The sequence below is a fragment of the Maylandia zebra genome, linkage group LG15 (genome assembly GCF_041146795.1).
Source record: "Maylandia zebra isolate NMK-2024a linkage group LG15, Mzebra_GT3a, whole genome shotgun sequence".
Taxonomy (NCBI): Eukaryota; Metazoa; Chordata; class Actinopteri; order Cichliformes; family Cichlidae; genus Maylandia; species Maylandia zebra.
The window spans coordinates 40,920,689-40,938,072 of NC_135181.1; the positions used below are offsets into that span (position 1 = coordinate 40,920,689).

At 40.3% G+C, this 17,384-nt stretch overlaps 2 protein-coding genes and 1 long non-coding RNA gene across 5 annotated transcripts; 2 read left to right on the forward strand and 1 right to left on the reverse strand.

Moving 5' to 3' along the window:
• Nucleotides 1–1,847: 1,847 nt before the first annotated feature.
• On the forward strand, nucleotides 1,848–14,808 carry LOC101471703 (uncharacterized). Of its 3 annotated transcripts, XM_014413706.3 has the most exons (10): nucleotides 1,848–1,967; nucleotides 2,177–2,242; nucleotides 3,225–3,356; nucleotides 3,696–3,884; nucleotides 5,448–5,642; nucleotides 7,998–8,108; nucleotides 10,659–10,799; nucleotides 11,284–11,439; nucleotides 12,881–12,917; nucleotides 14,532–14,808. In XM_014413706.3, exons 1-9 carry the CDS (start codon nucleotides 1,935–1,937, stop codon nucleotides 12,914–12,916), a joined length of 1,059 nt encoding a protein of 352 aa, XP_014269192.3. In that variant the 5' UTR covers nucleotides 1,848–1,934; the 3' UTR covers nucleotide 12,917; nucleotides 14,532–14,808. The 3 variants fall into 3 exon arrangements, with proteins under 3 accessions (XP_014269192.3, XP_014269194.3, XP_014269193.3); XM_014413708.3 differs by lacking the exon at nucleotides 3,696–3,884; XM_014413707.3 differs by lacking the exon at nucleotides 2,177–2,242 and having other exon boundaries at nucleotides 1,864–1,967.
• On the reverse strand, nucleotides 11,368–14,913 carry LOC143412733 (uncharacterized). Its single transcript, XR_013093277.1, has 3 exons — nucleotides 14,808–14,913; nucleotides 11,587–11,670; nucleotides 11,368–11,508 (listed from the first exon to the last, which is right to left on the reverse strand). It is a non-coding gene; the product is annotated as an uncharacterized LOC143412733 (long non-coding RNA).
• A 76-nt stretch (nucleotides 14,914–14,989) lies between these two features.
• On the forward strand, nucleotides 14,990–17,305 carry LOC101486721 (cocaine- and amphetamine-regulated transcript protein-like). The gene is made up of 3 exons (XM_004561543.3): nucleotides 14,990–15,594; nucleotides 16,606–16,689; nucleotides 17,085–17,305. The coding sequence occupies exons 1-3, from the start codon at nucleotides 15,463–15,465 to the stop codon at nucleotides 17,190–17,192; spliced, it is 324 nt and encodes a 107-aa protein (XP_004561600.1). The 5' UTR covers nucleotides 14,990–15,462; the 3' UTR covers nucleotides 17,193–17,305.
• The last annotated feature ends 79 nt before the right edge of the window (nucleotides 17,306–17,384 follow it).

A 17,384-nucleotide genomic window follows, 5' to 3' on the forward strand; every position in this document is an offset into this window, starting at 1 on the left:
GGTGTGGAAGGGAAACAATAAACCCGTCTCGATGTGTGTGTGTGTGTGTGTGTGTACCGGAGCTTTCTTCACGTGCTAAAGTCAAGACTGCAAGACCATGACTTAAGAAGATGGGTTTGTAAAAAGAAAACTTCCACAGTTTTCTGCCGCTGGTGCTAAATATGCGGGGAAAAAACGGAAATAGAGGTCAGGTCAGTAACCTGGTCTAAGAATCGGTGTAAAATGGGACCGGAACATCCTGTCAATGCGTAATTACGAGTCATTGCAGAGATGGCACTCTCTGATAGGCATCTCCTTTATTTTACACACACTCTCTTTTTATTTATAAAAGAGAAAGCGCGTCTATCTGATTGGTCAAAAACTGTTGAGAAGGGACCGTGCTTTAGATTTAGCCCCCGGTGAGAGTGATTGTTTCTTTTCCTGGTTCACTCCCGCATTCCTGCACAAGTTGTGAACACACAACTCTCAAATCGTGTGAATCTATAACGTTTCTACTTTCATCCTGATGCTCGGTAGTGCAATTACCTATTAAAGTGAACTGAAATTAATTACTGTCCCCATACCATTTGCCAGCACAGGTCTTGTAAACAAAGGCAAAAACGAGGAAATACGCGTGCAGTCTTCTTCTGATGATTAGCTTCTGCAAAGGTAGCAAAAATCAGACGTAGGCGGACCACCTGTGAACATGGGGCAGAAAAAGCAGTTAAAACGAAAAAAACAAACTAATAATCAAACGTGATCTCCGCGTGCACAATGTGGGTTTGTCTGCAGCACCTCCAAGACCATAGTTACGTTTACAAAGCTAATCGCGTCAGTTCAGAGGATCTAGAATTGAAGAGTGGCAAGATCCTCAGTTTAAAGAAAAAAATGTGAAAAGGCTTTGACAGTTTTGTACCAGCAGCTACTGGAATTTCATCCTGGTGTAGACATATGAGTGAACAAAGGTGATTCGTTTTCTTTTTTTCCCCTTTTTTTTGTAATTTATCAGATTTGTGGGTTAGTTAACGATGTTTCTGTAAAAAATTAATCTCTTCAGGTTTTATTGCACATTTGCTCATTTAGTTTCTAAGCATTTGACAATAAGCTGAATGATAAAGATCAGAGATGAGCTCCCAATATGCCCTGGCGCAGCATGGGGATGATATGCCACTAAGGTGGCAGAGAAAAGGACACTAAAAAAACTGCTGGACATTATGAACAATGCTGGGCATCCTCTGCACACGGCCATTAACAACCAGAAGAGTCTGTTCAGTGACAGGTTGCTTCTCCCCAAGACAAGAACTAACAGACTTAAAAACTCCTTTGTCCCACACGCCATCAGACTGTTTAACTCCTCTCTGGAGGGGAGAGGGAGGGGAAACAGGAGGACAAAGGAGGGGGGGACAACTAAGCTGTAGTGCCTCTTCACCTCACTGTGCAATACCTTTTGTGCAATACTTTTGTTAATAGTCAACGGTGCAATAGACTCCATACTTGAAATGTGCAATTCACTTGTATTTTTATTTATTTTCATTCCTATTTATTCTATTTATCCCCTTCGTGTATATATATATAACTCTGTAACTCTGTAACTTCTGTCGGTGCTGTGTTTTTGGAAACCGAATTTCCCAGAGGAGCCCACCCGAGGGATTAATAAAGTTTTATCTTATCTTATCTTATGATATGAGGGAAACAATGAAAGTAATGTACTTTATAATTAAAAAAACTGATTTATGTAGAAGTTCGTGACGTTAAAAAAAAACAAACAAGCAAAAAAAAACAAACAAACAAACGAAAAATGTGTTCTTAGATTTTTCCAGCTTCTTTATTAAAAGATTTATTTCCGGTCCCACATTTATTTTGAAATGCAGGACCGGAAGCTGTTTCGTTAACGCAGGTGCTGGCGCGTTTTTTTAAGGTTTGTGAAATGGTTGTATCTGTAACTATTTACAGCCATGACTGAACTGGCCGAAAACGGAGTCTGTCTGGTACGTGTTTATATTATTTATTTGTGTATTATGTGTATTTGCTATTTTAATGAACAAAACAGCCAGACGGCGACTAATAACAGTACAACAAACCTCAAAGGCAGCTAGCTAGCTACACACCAAACCGAGGGCCTGAAGGGTTGAAGATATTTTATAATGTGCTGAGTTTAGCCTGTGTGCTGGAGTAGCTAACAGTTTTCTGTCCTCAGGAGGAGTCCGTGAAAGACCAAAGTTCTCTGGCAGAAGTTTTCAGGGATGCCCTGGAAATATCCCAAGTGGGTTTGAAAGTTAAATATCTACATTATTCCACAAGTGGCCTTCATTTCACATTGTGGGTCACATACAGCACACTTTAATCTTAGGCGGGCCAGACCAGTGAAACTCCCCTGTCACCGTACAGAATCTATAATTGCACATTTATTCCCAAAGATATCCTAATACAGGGAAAAAAAAATCACATTTTTTGTTTGTTTGTTTTTTTAACACAAAGCTGCACCAAACTGCAAAGACCACCCATTAAATTATATTCAAAGTTAAGGGTATGCAATGCATAATAATAAATGTGATAATTTTTTTACTGTAAATTTCTGGGTTACCTCTGCAGTTTCTGTCAGTTTAACTGAAAGATTTGTTCTTCAACTTGGTTATGTTTTTACAGTATATTTTATTGAGGGAAAAAAGAGAGATGTGGCAGAGATGAAGACCCAACTCAGGTTGAGCAGTTTTGAGTCAAAGTTAGAGAAGATTGGCTGATATGGTTTGGAAATGTGTAGAGCTGGGATAGTGAATATTTTGGACAAAGGATGTTGAATATGGAGCTACCAGGATGGAGGAAAATAGCAAAACCTCAGAGAAGATTGACTGACGTAGTGAAGGAGGACACACACAGCGGGATATTGGGGATAGAGTGAGATGGAGGCAGATAATCTGCTGTGGTGACCCCTAAAGGGAGCGTCCAAATTAAAAGAAGACATTTGTTCAGCGTAACAGGCATTTCTGTTTTTAAGGATGTTACTTTCCAAAGAAATGGCACAAAGGAAAACAGAATCTGAGTATCTGAGCCAAAAGTTAAATGCTTTGTGCTTTAAATTGTAAATAAATAGACATTTCCACCATAACCAGTGGATAACTGCTTTATGAAGGTGACTAGAATGCGGTAAAATGGTCTTTTTCCAGCTTTTATAATACTGTGGCTTCCATGTCATAGTAAAAATTGTACAAATTTTGGATAAGGTGTGTGTGTGTGTGTATACACAGGATGTGACTTTGACAGGGCTTGAAGCCTCAGAGGATGCAGACAGCAGAGAGGAGCCAGAACATGGGGCTGGACAGAATGACGGACAGAAGGCCTGTCCATCTTCAGCTGACTCTGCTGATCCTGAGTCAAAGGTAATGACCTCACAGACAGGTGAGGGCTAATCTGCAGAAGCAGTTTTTAAGTGTAGCCCAGAGCTTCGGAGCAGATACGTGGGACTTTGCTGCACTCTGCAGACAGAGATCAAGAACTGCAGAGAAGTTGAGAGAACTACAAGTTTGTGAGCTTATAATTTTGTCACTTAAATTACTGTCTCAGAATTTGTTCTGTCTTTTCATAACTTGATGCAGGATCAACTAACAAACTACTCCCTGACCAATTAAAATAAAAAATTAAGTAAACACACCTATTGCTATTTTGGTGATTTCAATAAATAATATGTTGTGCAAAAAAACCCCTGTTATGTCTCACAGTGGGTCGTGGGAGCTCAGTGTCGGGCAGTGTGGTCTGTAGATGGGAAGGAGTATCCAGCAACTGTGGTGTCTGTGGATGGCAACAACTGCAGAGTTCATTTCACTGGCTATGGCAATGAGGAGGACATGGAACTGAGTGCGCTTAAGAGTCCTAATGCTACACCACAAATGGAGAACTCACATGCTCAGGTTAATGCACTTCAACATATTATGGCAATATTTAATGGGTTAAAGTGCAAGTCAGTGGTTGTTCTTGACTCCTCAGCTGTATTGACCTTGATCTCTATGTCAGAGTGAGTTTTCTGAAAGTCTTGTTGAGGGGTATCACTGGCAGTTGTCAGTATTTTTAAAATCATCGTTTAAAAATTCTTTCGATACCTGCTTATTAGTTATTTGAGAAGAACAACTAAAGGCACATGGTAACAGCTGAGGAAGCTCTGCTTGGCTGTGGTATGTAGTCAAAAGATCAATCGGAAAAAATGTCTTAATTCAGTTTTGTTAAGCAACACATTCAGAGTGAAGAATGATTCATCATAGTTTGTGTGTTAACTTTCCTTAAATACTTCATCAAATATTGTCAGTATCTGTTGCTGTTGTTGTGATGATGATAATAGTAATAATAATAAATATTAAAAATATTAAGCAGTAAGTGGTTCCTCACTATTGACTGTTCCTTCCGTCGTCCTATGGTCACAATAACCCAGTGTAATGGGTGGGAAATATTATTATTGCATAAAGTGATACTCATCGTGTCTTGGGGACATCTGTTATGTCAGCTGATTGTGTCAAACACTCTGTGCACCCAACCCAATGAGGAATCAAATTTAGGGTTCAGCATCAACCTCACGTTGTTGGCTTGGCAAACCAACAGAGCATCTAATTCAAGCACCCTCTCCTCACAGTCCTCAAGACATCTGTAATTTATTAGTTCTCTGCAAACACCAGCTTTGCAAGTAACAATAAAGAGCCACTTACTGCTTAAGAGTGAAAGTGGACAGTTTTCCTTGTTTTCCTTCTGTTTTTCCTGAAACATAAAATGTATTGCTGCAGTCAGGACCAACACAAGAGTGACCATAAACTGCTTTTTAGTTTCCTTGTTTTCCGTTGACTTATTGGTTCTGTGACTAGGTAGCTAACATAAACTATCGACTACAGACAATCAGCCAATCTAGTGATGCCATTTAGGCAGGATGGTGGTATACATGCTTTAAGTACTATAACCTAAAACACTTTTTTTTAAAATTTTGCTTCATGAACAGCGTTAAATCTGCGAGTTTTTTAGAGTAGTGCTGGTGTAAATTTAGCTTAATAAAAGTAGTTTTTTGTATCCACTTGATTGAATACAGAAAACCAGTTGGAATCACAATATACATCAAAGTACATCATTTTTTAATGGTAAACGGCCTGTATTTGTATAGCGCTTTACTAGTCCCTAAGGACCCCAAAGCGCTTTACACTACATCCAGTCATCCACCCATTCACACACTGGTGATGGCAGCTACATTGTAGCCACAGCCACCCTGGGGCGCACTGACAGAGGCGAGGCTGCCGGACACTGGCGCCACCGGGCCCTCTGACCACCACCAGTAGGCAACGGGGGAAGTGTCTTGCCCAAGGACACAAACACCGAAACTGTCCAAGCCGGGGCTCGAACCGGCAACCTTCCGATTACAAGGCGAACTCCCAACTCTTGAGCCACGATCGCCCTGAAAATGTAAATTTGTATTCAGTAACTGGTTATATGTGTTTCAGGACTGGAAGCCTGGTTCTCAATGTCGGGCGGTGTATTCAGAGGATGGTTTGTTTTATCCTGCTGTGGTTCTGTGGGTAAAAGGTCAGCGCTGCCGCATTCGCTTTGATGACTACAACAATGAGGAGGAGCAAGATGTTAACTGCCTGCTGAGTCCCGATGAGCTCTATGGACCCAGCAGAGCCGCCACAATCAAGGTAGAGACCCACACCAGGCTCTGAGTGATGGGGAAATGTCTATAAAGAGTCTAGACAGTATTGACAAGTGAGACAGTCTAGATAAGATAAGATAAGATAACCTTTATTAGTCCCACACGTGGGAAATTTGTTTGTCTAAGAACCTTTCCTGGTCCAGATCACAGGTTAATACTAGAGATGGACCGATCCGATATTACGTGTCGGTATCGGTCCGATACTGACCTAAATTACTGGATCGGATATCGGAGAGAAATAAAAAATGTAATCCGATCCATTAAATATCACAAGAGCACCTCACAAAACTTGCGACATGGCATAACTCTGCTCATAACCGTAGCACGTCGGAGCAGTGTGGTCACGTGATAGAGCGGCTGTGGCGTGCGAGACCTGTTGTCTGGTTGAGCATTTGGAGCTTCGCTACCAACCCGGCATTTCATCTCCGACAAAGTGATCCCAGAGAGAAGTTAAGCAAGTGTGTAAGTCCATCTCTGAATGTTTGTAAAGCATTCCAGCGTTAAGCTTAACAACCGATATATGGAGCGACTGCCCCCCCCTCCCTGATCAATGATCAGCTGATCGGCTTTTCTGTCGCGAGTCCGTCTCTTCTTTGTTTTTGTCCCACTTTGCAGCAGAAAGAGGAAACCAGCGGCTGAACAACAGCAGCACGTTTAAGCTTGATCAGCTGTTGTTAGAATGTATTTAATATTACTTTCTACTCGAGGATCTTTTTCTACAGCTGACGGCTGTAACTATGCAGGGGCGGATCTAGCAAAGTTTAGCCAGGGGGGCCGAGAGGGCATGAACAGGGAAAAGGGGGCACAAAGACATACTTTTCTTTCTTATTCTCATTTAAAATGTCTAGCTTTTAATAAATAATTATCTGAATCTTACACCCAAAGTTTTAATTTGATGTAAAATGTATAGAAGTCCATTACTGTATATACTAACTGTTAAGTCTAATATACCCTAGTAAGCTATAGTACTTCTTCCTTTGGGAAGGTACCATCTGTGCAGTTCTGTTGAAGAAAGACGTTGAATCTATTTAATTATTGTAGAAAAATAATTGATTTCTGTGCATTTTTTTTCACACTGCATCAAATTAAAGTTGATTACGTCGATTAAGCATCATGAGGTGTAGCGTGGGGGGGTGGTTCCTTTTTTTTTTCTTTTTTTTGCTGGGAGTTTGCAACCCTATTAATTAGATTGCTTACTCTTTAAAATACCAGAATAGGGAGGCTGGAGCAGGTTTAAGTTTATTAGATTGATCAGTTTTGCTGAACTATGAAATATTTTGGGTGCAGTGTGTTTTTTACATACAGGTGTAACAGAATAGCTTTAGTGTTTGTTTGTTTGTTTTTTTAACTTGAATTTGAACTTATACAAAATGAAACAAGATATTAAAAAAACAGTTTTAATTAAAAAACACACTATATCAGATTTATATCCAAATTTATGATATCGGTATCGGACATAAAAAAGTGGTATCGTGCCATCTCTAGTTAATACCACCTCAGGTGGTTTTTCAGCTGTTTGTGCTGCTACTCAGTTGTTTTACAGAGGGTTATTACTTCAGTTGAAGTCAACTTTATAGCACCAAATCAAAGTGCTTTATATTATAAAGACCCTACAATTATACAGTAGCTCCTGTCTTTGATATGGATATGAACACTTGAGAAAAAATGTTTTGTTGTAGCGAAGCGGCAGTCTCAGTCAGCTCAACATTGCAGTTCCCTTAAAGATAACTTGAGGTTGGCTCTCGCTGTCTCTGCTTGAGTTTAGTGAAATTCTGGTATTATTTTTGTACGTTGTTTAGCTCTGATCGGCAGTTATCTGCACCTGTGCAGTATAGGTGGATATAACATGCTAATCAAGCTAGTCACCGAAGCTGTGATGTCTACCTTTTATATGTGATCTATGTTCAGGATGAAAGAAAGTGTTCAGGACTTTTCAAAGCAGTAGAGAAACAATAGTAACAAAAAATCATTTAGATTTATGGACCAACATTGTGTGCATTTTTAAAAAATAACTGAACCACTGCACGAATATGAAAGCAGTTAAACTAAAATAATAAAAAACAAAATACATTTCTTTATTAAAGGACTCTTTTAATTAGATGTAGCTCACTTCTGATCCTCCCTGCTGTCTGATGAGGGCAGAATCTCACCTCTTTGATGTGGTCTAAAAGCTTTTCTCATCATTGATATGAAGTGGAGGCGCAGTCTTTCTGTTTTAACTATTCAAAATGATGTTTTTGGGTTGTTTTGTTTGTTCTGCTCTCTTTTGTGTTTTTAATTTCATTGATCGGTGTCTTTATGCCCCATAAAGAAAAAAAGGTGTTGTGTTGTTCTCCTGTAGGCCAGCAACTGGAGGTCCAATTTAACAAGCAGGCGGAGAAGTAGGGAGAACCAAGGAGAACGAGGAGCAGAGAGGAGGTCTGCAGGGAAAGATGATCAGAACTACTCCAGAGTGAGTCTCCATTTGTGGTCAAGAATCTAAATAGTGATTCATGGGTGAGTGATCAAAACATTAGAGCCTTCAAGAGGTTTATAAAAGCCTAGAAAGTTGATTCTGTTCATCTGGATGTTTTCAGTTTGAGAAACGTTTCATCATCATCAGGTGACGTCTTCAGTCTCAGCTGACTGCAGGTTTCAATCTTATAAACAGCACATTTGCATAATGACTGAAACCAGCCCACTGAAGGAACAATGGGCTGGGAGGGCAGTTCCTTAATCTTAATTATGCAAATTCTAATGACCACTGATCAATGGCCATGAGTCCCATTCACAGAGAGTTGGGGAATGGTGACAGACGTACCCTTAGGCCCCCTCCTCGATTCAGAGATGGTCTTTCCCTTTTCACATAAATGGCCTCCTTGACTCCGCCCTCAAACCAGCGTTCCTCCCTGTCCAGGATGTTACATCCTCATCATTGAAAGAGTGTCCACTGGCCTGTAGGTGTAAACAGACTGCAGAGTCCTGGCCTGACGAGGTGGCTCTGCTGTGTTGTACCATCTGCTTAGCCAGAGGTTGTTTGGTTTCCCCGATGTATAAATCCTGCCAATCCTCCTGGCACAGCGTACACTATGCTACTCTGTTTGTTTCGGGGACCCGATTGTTGGAGTGGACCAATTTTTGGCGCAGCGTGAGACTCTGTGTTTAGAAAAAAATACGTCTCAACTATTGTGATACTTCTGACACGTACGGGGTAGTGCTGGGCCATATCATACTGTTCACGGTAATAGCGGTATAATGTTGGGCAACAATAAGAAAATGAAATATCACGATAGAATATGGGTAAAACACGCATGCGCAGTGCCTTTGTTTTCATACGCACATGGCGGCGGCGGGGAATGAGAAGGGCGAGAGCGGATCGTTGAATGAAACGGATGAACCAGAACTGGTTCTGGTTCAGAACGTACTGCGCTTCAACATAATGTTACCGTATTGTGTGTGTATAACCTCTTTTTAAGTGTTGTGGACATTATACATGGTTATGCTGAGGATATGTCGGCCAGTTTCCACTGGAAACGCCTTTTGGTTAAACTGTCAGCGAGGAATTTGCATTTGCACTGTTAAATTTTTATATAACTTTAATGCAAAAAACAGCTGCTTGTTTAAGTGAAAATACATTGATGGGATTTTTTGCACTAATAAAGTTGTGGAGTTGTAAAGTATTTTGTCTCGTGTCAATTATATCGTCAGTTATATCGTTATCATAAATTTTCAAATGTATGTTGTGATAAATATTTTTGGTCACATTGCCCTGCTCTAGTATGGGATCACTGCTGTTTTTCACTTAAGCTGTGATTGTGATTTTTATCAGTTACGTTATTCAGCTCCTGCTCAAACTGTACGATTGACTCGCAGGGGTGAGAAGTTCGTAGGTCTCACACTGTGCGTCCATAACATGAAGCTTAAAACACAAAATCTGTCTCTCCCTCTCTGTCTTTCACTCACACAGACACCAACATCAACTTTGCTAATGAAAAACATTGATCAGGCAGCTGTGATTGAGCAGCAAAGTCCATCCAACTATTTTCACGGTTGTTGTGGTCGTGATAATTTTGTGAGGCCATCGAAAATGCTCGGATGAGCCAAAGTTCTACAAGTCGTGCCTCCATCGCTTGTGTCCAGATCACACGCTGCGCTGCCGTGCTGCTCCGACTTTTCAGGATTTCAGACAGGTTTGATTTTCTTACGACCAAACGATTGATGATCGGGAGCTGGTCGTGAGGTGTTAATCGCTTCTCGTTACCCCGTGTATACGAAACACGACACACGATTAAGGCCAAACTCGGGCCGATCCCCAAAACGGTCGCACGACTGAAAAATCGGCTCAAAATGGGCCAAAAATCGCACAGTGTGAGCCCAGCATTAGGCTGCGCTTCTCCTTCTTTCCTGGATCGGCTGGAGCTTTCTTTAGGCAAAGAACATTTCCAGCTGGGACAACCACCTTTACTCAGGACCTTCTTGGTGTGATCTGGGCTTTGATCAGTGGTTGTTGATCAATGGTCATGAGAATTTGCATATTAATGATTAAGGAACTGACCTCCCAGCCCATTGTTCCTTCAGTGGGCTGGTTTCAGTCATTATGCAAATGTCCTGTTTATAAGATTGAAGACTGAAGACGTCACCTGGATGATGACGAAACGTTTCTCAAACTGAAAACATCCAGATAACAAAATCAACTTTTGGGATTTACTTACCTGGATGACATCAGTATGCATCAAGACACTAGCACTACTGATGTTATCCTGAAACTGCAGACTAAGCAACCAAGATCATAACTAGTTTCTACTTCTAACTTAAAAAGTCATATAACCAATCATTTAAATGCCGGTTGGATTACTGATCACACTGTTCACTTTGATGTCAATTCAGCAAAGTTTAATAGATACACTACAAGTGCTTTCACTCAGTATAGCCTAATTTATTTATAATTTGTCTCATAGCTAGTATCTACTTTACAGAAAAGATTCCTCTGATATTTTGTGTTTTTTGTCTTGTGTTTTTGCAGGATAAGGAGAGACCTGGTGATCAGCGCAAAGTGGAGAAAGAAGCTGAGGAGAAGAAAGAAAGCCAGCAGACAGTAGGAGCAGAAAAGACAACCAGTCACAGCTTCCGTCCTTTTCCTCCTCCTCCTCATTTGGGCTCAGAGGTAAACCTACATTTATTCAAATTATGAGATTTTTTTCTTTCTTGAAAAATAAAAATAAATCCCAAATAAGTCCAGATGTTTTTAAATGCTCTGATTTTTCTCTAATGTCTCCGTCTTTGTTTTATAAACCTGTCTGTAGGAACTAGCAAAAGACTCAACAGCACCATCTGGTGACTAAAAATGGAAGTGATTTTAATTTAGTACCGCAAAGTTAAATTTATAATAGCAATTTAAATAATAATATAGCAATATTTTGTCTCTGTGCGTTAACACAACATGGATGCACAAAACATTGCAATGCTGTGCTGTATCCATTTTTTCTGCCATTTCTAATCGTTATCTGCTTAATGTGGACGTTGTTCACGTTTTCTTTTTCAGTGACACATGGAAATCAAATTCTCTTTACTTTGGATCAAGTTAATGTTTATCAATGTTGTTTTTAATGTAATAATAATGTTTTCTGTGCCGGTGTCTCCCTCGTCAGGATCGCGTGTCCTTCCTGGCTCCACCCCCTTTTCCTCCTCCTCCTCCCTCGTGGATGTTTGGTGGGAAAGAGTCTGATGGCTCTCCTGGCACTGATTCCACATCCAGCATGTTGATGTTGTGGTACATGTGTGGCTTCCACACGGGCAGCTTCATGGTCAGTAGCAGGTTATTAGACAGTGTCCCGATTCGTTGATGTTGGGCTGTATAAAGGGCTGTACACGCCCTGTATGCGTAAACAGAGTATATTATCATGCATCATGACAGTTAGCTGCAACACCTTTTATGGTATTGAAGTTTATACTTCACTAACGGTTCCAACGCTCTTTCACCCCCAGCTGTTTCCTGTTGTTCTCGTTATGGGGCCCATGGTCGTATATCACACGTCCTGAGGACATATGAAGAGTACAAAAAGCTCTTTATGAATGAATATGACCTGATAAATCACAAAATGTGTGACTGCCATTTAAACAAAACAAGTTGACAATTGTGACAAAAAATAATACATCTTCATCCATGTCTGTTGTCTTCATATATGAGGTATCTCTGAAGTACGCAGCACTTGAGAGGTCACGTGTTTTATCCAAACCATGTGACCAGTTGGTTTGATGGTACAGTTGTAATGAACTGCCAGTTAAGGGTATCACTGGATGTAGTGTTAGGGGAGGTTATAATAAACCTTAAAAAGTTGACCTCTGGTAATATTTTGCATATTAATCTCACAACTGCAGCTCATTGTGCTGAAATTATATAAAATCTGTTCCTTCAGAACAGCCAAACATAAATGGTGGATCTTACTTGACGTCACCTACTTTTTAGCCTGAAGTGACAATATCAAGACAAGTGGGTGGAGTTCCTCGTTAGCAAGCTTCATCCATAAACTGTTTGGCATTAAGTGAGTAACAGACAGTATAATGGTCCATTCACTGAAACACTGGAACAGTTAATCCTGAAAGCTGTGTTAGTTGTCAGATAATTGCATCAGAAATGCTACAAAGTCACCAGCAGCACAAACATGACCTGAGGTGAAGCCCAGTAGATGCTAGCTAGTAGAAAGCATCATGTGTTAGATGAATTATAGCAGCGGTCTCCAACCTTTTTTGCGCCACGGACCGGTTTATGCCCGACAATATTTTCATGGACCGGCCTTTAAGGTGTCGCGGATAAATACAACAAAATAAAACTAGTACCGGTACCGAAAAACAGAAGATTTATTCATAACACACGTGAAAAGACCCAGGAAAACAGAGTAAACGATAAAAACGATAACAAAATAACGCTGAAAACCGATAAAAACCCTGAAAACCAGACATTTCACACCTGAGCCTCAACTCTCGCGGCCCGGTACCAAACGACTCACGGACCGGTCCGAGGCCCGGGGGTTGGGGACCGCTGAATTATAGAACGTAGAGATGTATTAAAAAAAACAGTAAATGATACTGATTGCATTGAAATGTAACTGAGTAGTGAACACTGTAAGAGCTGGGGGTGACACTCAGGACTTTGCTTGTGTCATTAAATAAATTTTTTGTAGCTCAGTTATAAATATAAGAATGTGACACTTGCTTTTAAACTTATGTGTCGTGAATTTGTTTCAGGCTCAGCAGATGTTCAAGCCGGCCTCCAGAGACTGAGGTGAGAATCCACACTGAACATGTGCGCAGACTCAGACAGGCAGGAATAGAATGTCGTGATAATGCGCTTCACACAAAGGCATCACAGGAAAACATGTCAGTGTATATATAAAAAGTTTTTTAAGGTATATTTATGCCATGGAGTGTATACATAGCTTCATAGAGTAGTGGTTTACACTTTTGTAACGTGAAAGATCTCCAGTTTGAGTTTATTATATTTGTTTTCTATAACCAAAACTTCTATCTGGTCTTTAAGTGATGACGTGATGAACCCTTTCAGGTCCAAACTAGTCTGTGTTTATTAAGGCTGTTGTGTTTTTAACATGTTTTAATGTTTTGTATCTTGTTCTGTTTAATCTCAACAAGCCCGTAAAAACAGTCAGTGATCACTGTCGGCCTCTCTCGGTTTTAATCATCACTGTTCATTTGACAGCTCAGTGTTTAAACCCTTACGATGTAGCTGCAGCCCAGCAGCAGTATATGAATGACTAACCTCGTATTGTGGATGGATTATCTCAGTTGTTCTCCTGCTGAAGTTTGGTCCGTTTACAGCATCCTGCCATGCCATTACATTTGTCTCTAACCATCAGGAACCCTCACGTTAACTTTTATCCAGTGGAAGAAAGTTAGCGTTCATCCTCCAGCTTCACTGTGTTTATGCTAACATAGCTGTGTTGCTAGCAATCACGTAGCACATCATTATATAGCAGCTAGCCCAACTTCAGTAACCCTACAAACGTCACTGCTGTTTAGTTTTCTGTCTTCATTTATGTTGGAAGTGATAGCAGAGCTGTGCGTTTGAATTTATTCAGAAACCTCTCAGTCAGAACATGCTATATCATGTTTAGGTGGAAGCTAGCAAGCTAACTTCCTGCTAACTTCTAACTTTGTTAAATGTAATCAGTTCTATTTTCATGGATGCCTGGATGTTAAACTTCATTGTTACACCTGGTAAAGCAGCAACGCTGATCGTTTTATTAAAGATGAAAGAATTTAGGCAGTTTGTAACTCTCAGTGATGCTGCAGTGTTCGTTTGACTTTATAACCTGCAGCAGAGTTTGGGCCTGACACGGCTGATGACGTCAGACTTAAAGACCAGATGGACGTTATTTTTCTGTCATTTAATTGTTCATCGGTCACTTAATTCCTCTGTTTAGCCTAAATGGCCATTGAGGAGGTCTTTATAAATAGGAAAAGCTTTAAAAGTCCCAACATTGGCTCAGATGACAGTTGCAAGTTATGGACCAGAGGCCTGTATTATAAGCATAATTTTGGCTTATTGGGGTTAACCCTGGGTGTTTTGTACTGTGAAGGTGGTTCATGTCTTACTGGGGTAAATCATCTTGGAAACGTATGCTATAGGCCTGTGGAGCAGGTTAGGTTCCAGATTAGAGGTAAGCAGATATGAAATCACGGCCTGCTGACCAATCGATTATCCAGATAATGGTGTCACTGTTCCTGGAAGATCTCTCTCACAGTAGCGTTTCTCTTCAGTTGTGTTTCTACAGACTTACCTGATTAAAAGGAAAAAGACAAAGTTTGAATGAGTGCAGGATCTGAGCAGCGCGACTGATCTTAAATGTATGCATTTATTTCTTTTATTTCTTTACTGTAGAGTCGAGAGAATCAAGGGACAAGATGCAGTTGGGATGTTCATCTTTCATTCACAGCTCACGTGTATTCTGATTATTGTTTGTATTTCTACAAGTATCTTATTTGTTCTTAGTTGAATGTTGTCATGGAAACTGTGCACGTAGTGGAATTTTTGTTGTTGTTTATTTTTTTTTGAAGCGAATATGAAGTGTTTGTTTCAAAGTTGCAGCTGTTGACAAATTAAATCAGATTATTTGGAGAAAAGAGTGTTTTGTTATTAAAAAGAAAGCTGGATTACCTCTGAGCGTCATCTTCTTCTGTGTCTTAAAAAACAGATCAACTTCCTGTGGCAGGTTCTGATCCTGCACATGGTTTTATTTTTGCCGGTTGACATTTGCTCCTCATTCATGCCACTGAACTTTACTCTAACCCCCTTTCTCTGCTTGCGTGACACATGTTGACTCGATTGATTAGATGTTAAAGCTTCTTATGTGCTTTGACGTAAACGGTGACACATGAAGACCTTTGGGCGTAGCACCTCTTCCTATCAAGCTGCTGTTTGTAAAGAGGCTTTATCCATAAATCACAGCAATAAGAACTGATCATTTTGAAACACTGATGAATTTGATTAGAGAAAATATTTAAAATTATTGTGTGGTGGTGTTGTATGGCAGCAGGAATCGTGTCATCTCTTAAGTCTGATTTTAATCCAATATTAAAAATGAAGATCTTGCTTTCATGTCCTGTTTGACAGAGCAGAGGTTCTTCTCACAGTTGACCTCAGATGTGAGATGGCTGATTGTCTCATTATTGAAAACTAAACATTGTCTGAGTGACGTCAGAGCTGCTCACTTAAAAACATCTGAGAATAAGCCTCAGAATCAGGGAGCACACTGAGCGTCGCTGGCCAGCATCTTTTAGTGTCCGTTACCTGTCGGCAGTCCTTCAGCACAATGGTCAGCAGCAGGATGCTGCTTCTCGGTGCCTCCTGCTGGCTGCTCGTTGTTTTAGGGAGTTGCGAGGAGCCAATCGAAGAGAGGTCAGCCGAATACGACGCCATCGAGACACAAGAAGAGAAAGAGCTGGTGAGTAGCAACGTCATGGCTGACTTATGATGGGTCATGATGATGCTATAAAGACAAAGGGGGCTGATTGTTGGGGCTGCAACAATTTTTTTTTCATTACAAATTTTGTTTCTGAATTGTTTTGTCTGTACTATTTAACCCTAACCCACAACAGCAACGCCTTTAGGAACAGAAAATCTGAAGCTGGGTCTGTCGTCCATTCTGCATGACCATGTTGTCCATCAGCTGCTGCCTGCAGTTTGAGTTTAGCAAATTTGAGATTTTGGTCAGTTGTATTATCTTGTTTTATTTGGCTTTCCTGCAAACAGGACTTGCAATAAATGTTAAAAATGAGTTGGCTTTGACTGATATAAACTAAATCCAGTACAAACTTCAGGGCTGAATATTCCCAGCCACCTTCTTGTACTGGCTGTATCATAAAGGCTTCCTTTGCAGTAAAAGAGAGGGGGGCTCAGTTATTCAACCATCATGCTGACATCATCATCTATAGCTGTTAAATTATGCTAACATTTTCTTCATTATGAGAAGTTGACTTGAAAATGTTACCAGTTTAATTGAAGCAGTTTAGTGTTACCATGCTAATGATTATCACGGGCAAAGCTGAATGCTTTAGGCCTCTTTAAGGCCCCCTCCTCTGCCTAAAAGCCGGATCTCTCAGAAACCTTAAGAGCAAACCGTAGTCTTTGACAGCTGTACTTGGTGCCAAGCAGCAGGATTTAGTTTACATGCTTTTCTCTTTATTTGAAATACTGTCCACATGTAATATGAAAATTAGATATACAAGAATTGTAATAGTTATGAAGCAAAGTCTGAATTCATGCAATGTTTACAGCCCTTAAAAACGACAGAGTAGGTGCCACTGATCATTATCAATCCAAGGCTGATGATGGTAAATGCTCCTCTGGGATCTCAAATTAATTCGATGGGCGTAGCCATAAACACAATATGATGTTAGTTTCAGTTCTTCTGATTTCTGAGTCAGATTTTAACATGATCTCGTTTCCTCCTTAGATTGAAGCTCTGCAGGAAGTTCTGGAGAAGCTAAAGGGCAAACAGCTGCCATCCTCAGAGAAAAAACTCGGCTGGCTTGCTGCTGTAAGTACGATCGTTCATTTCTCCTTCCTCCTCCAGTGCTGATCAGATAGCTTGGGATTTATTTTAGGTGTTCAGGTTAGCAGATTTCCACCTCCAGAGTAAGCATGCACATTTCTCACACTGCTGTTCTAGAGCAGGATGCCATCCAAGTACCACTGATCCTGAGTGGATAAGACAATCGGCCTCGTGCCAAACTGAAATGCCTCCCATCTTCCACAAAAACGAAAGATTTACAGACACAAACCTTTTTGGTTTCTGGTGATTCACATCTCTTTTTATATGAATATGTAACAATGTACTTGTCAGGCTTTGTTTGTCCAACTAATACTGTACTAGCAAATATCATGATCAAACTGTATCCAGACTGAAAGTCATGTTGTGTTTTTGTATGTCAGTGTGATGCAGGTGAGCAGTGTGCAATACGTAAGGCTTCGAGAATCGGGAAGCTGTGTGGCTGTCCCGGAGGAACCGCTTGTAACTTCAGTGTCCTCAAGTGTCTGTAAAGTTCAAACACTAAAGTCCTGCTGTTCAGAGAATAAAGACACGTTTTTAAAATTGCCTCTCGTCTGTTTGTTTGTTTTTTATACAAACATTACCTCAAATAAAAAAAATCATCACTGACAATCGAAATTTGTTTCTTTTTTAGCTTTTTTTATGAAGCAAAACTAACATGAACTTATTCACTCAATTTGCAC

Coding starts and splice junctions, on each gene's coding strand:
- LOC101471703 (XM_014413706.3), top strand. CDS start 1,935: ATGACTGAACTGGCCGAAAACGGAGTCTGTCTG. Junction 2,243..3,224: donor ATGCCCTGGAAATATCCCAA/GTGGGTTTGAAA, acceptor GTGTATACACAG/GATGTGACTTTGACAGGGCT. Junction 8,109..10,658: donor ATGATCAGAACTACTCCAGA/GTGAGTCTCCAT, acceptor GTGTTTTTGCAG/GATAAGGAGAGACCTGGTGA.
- LOC101486721 (XM_004561543.3), top strand. CDS start 15,463: ATGGTCAGCAGCAGGATGCTGCTTCTCGGTGCCTCCTGCTGGCTGCTC. Junction 15,595..16,605: donor CACAAGAAGAGAAAGAGCTG/GTGAGTAGCAAC, acceptor TTTCCTCCTTAG/ATTGAAGCTCTGCAGGAAGT. Junction 16,690..17,084: donor AACTCGGCTGGCTTGCTGCT/GTAAGTACGATC, acceptor TTTGTATGTCAG/TGTGATGCAGGTGAGCAGTG.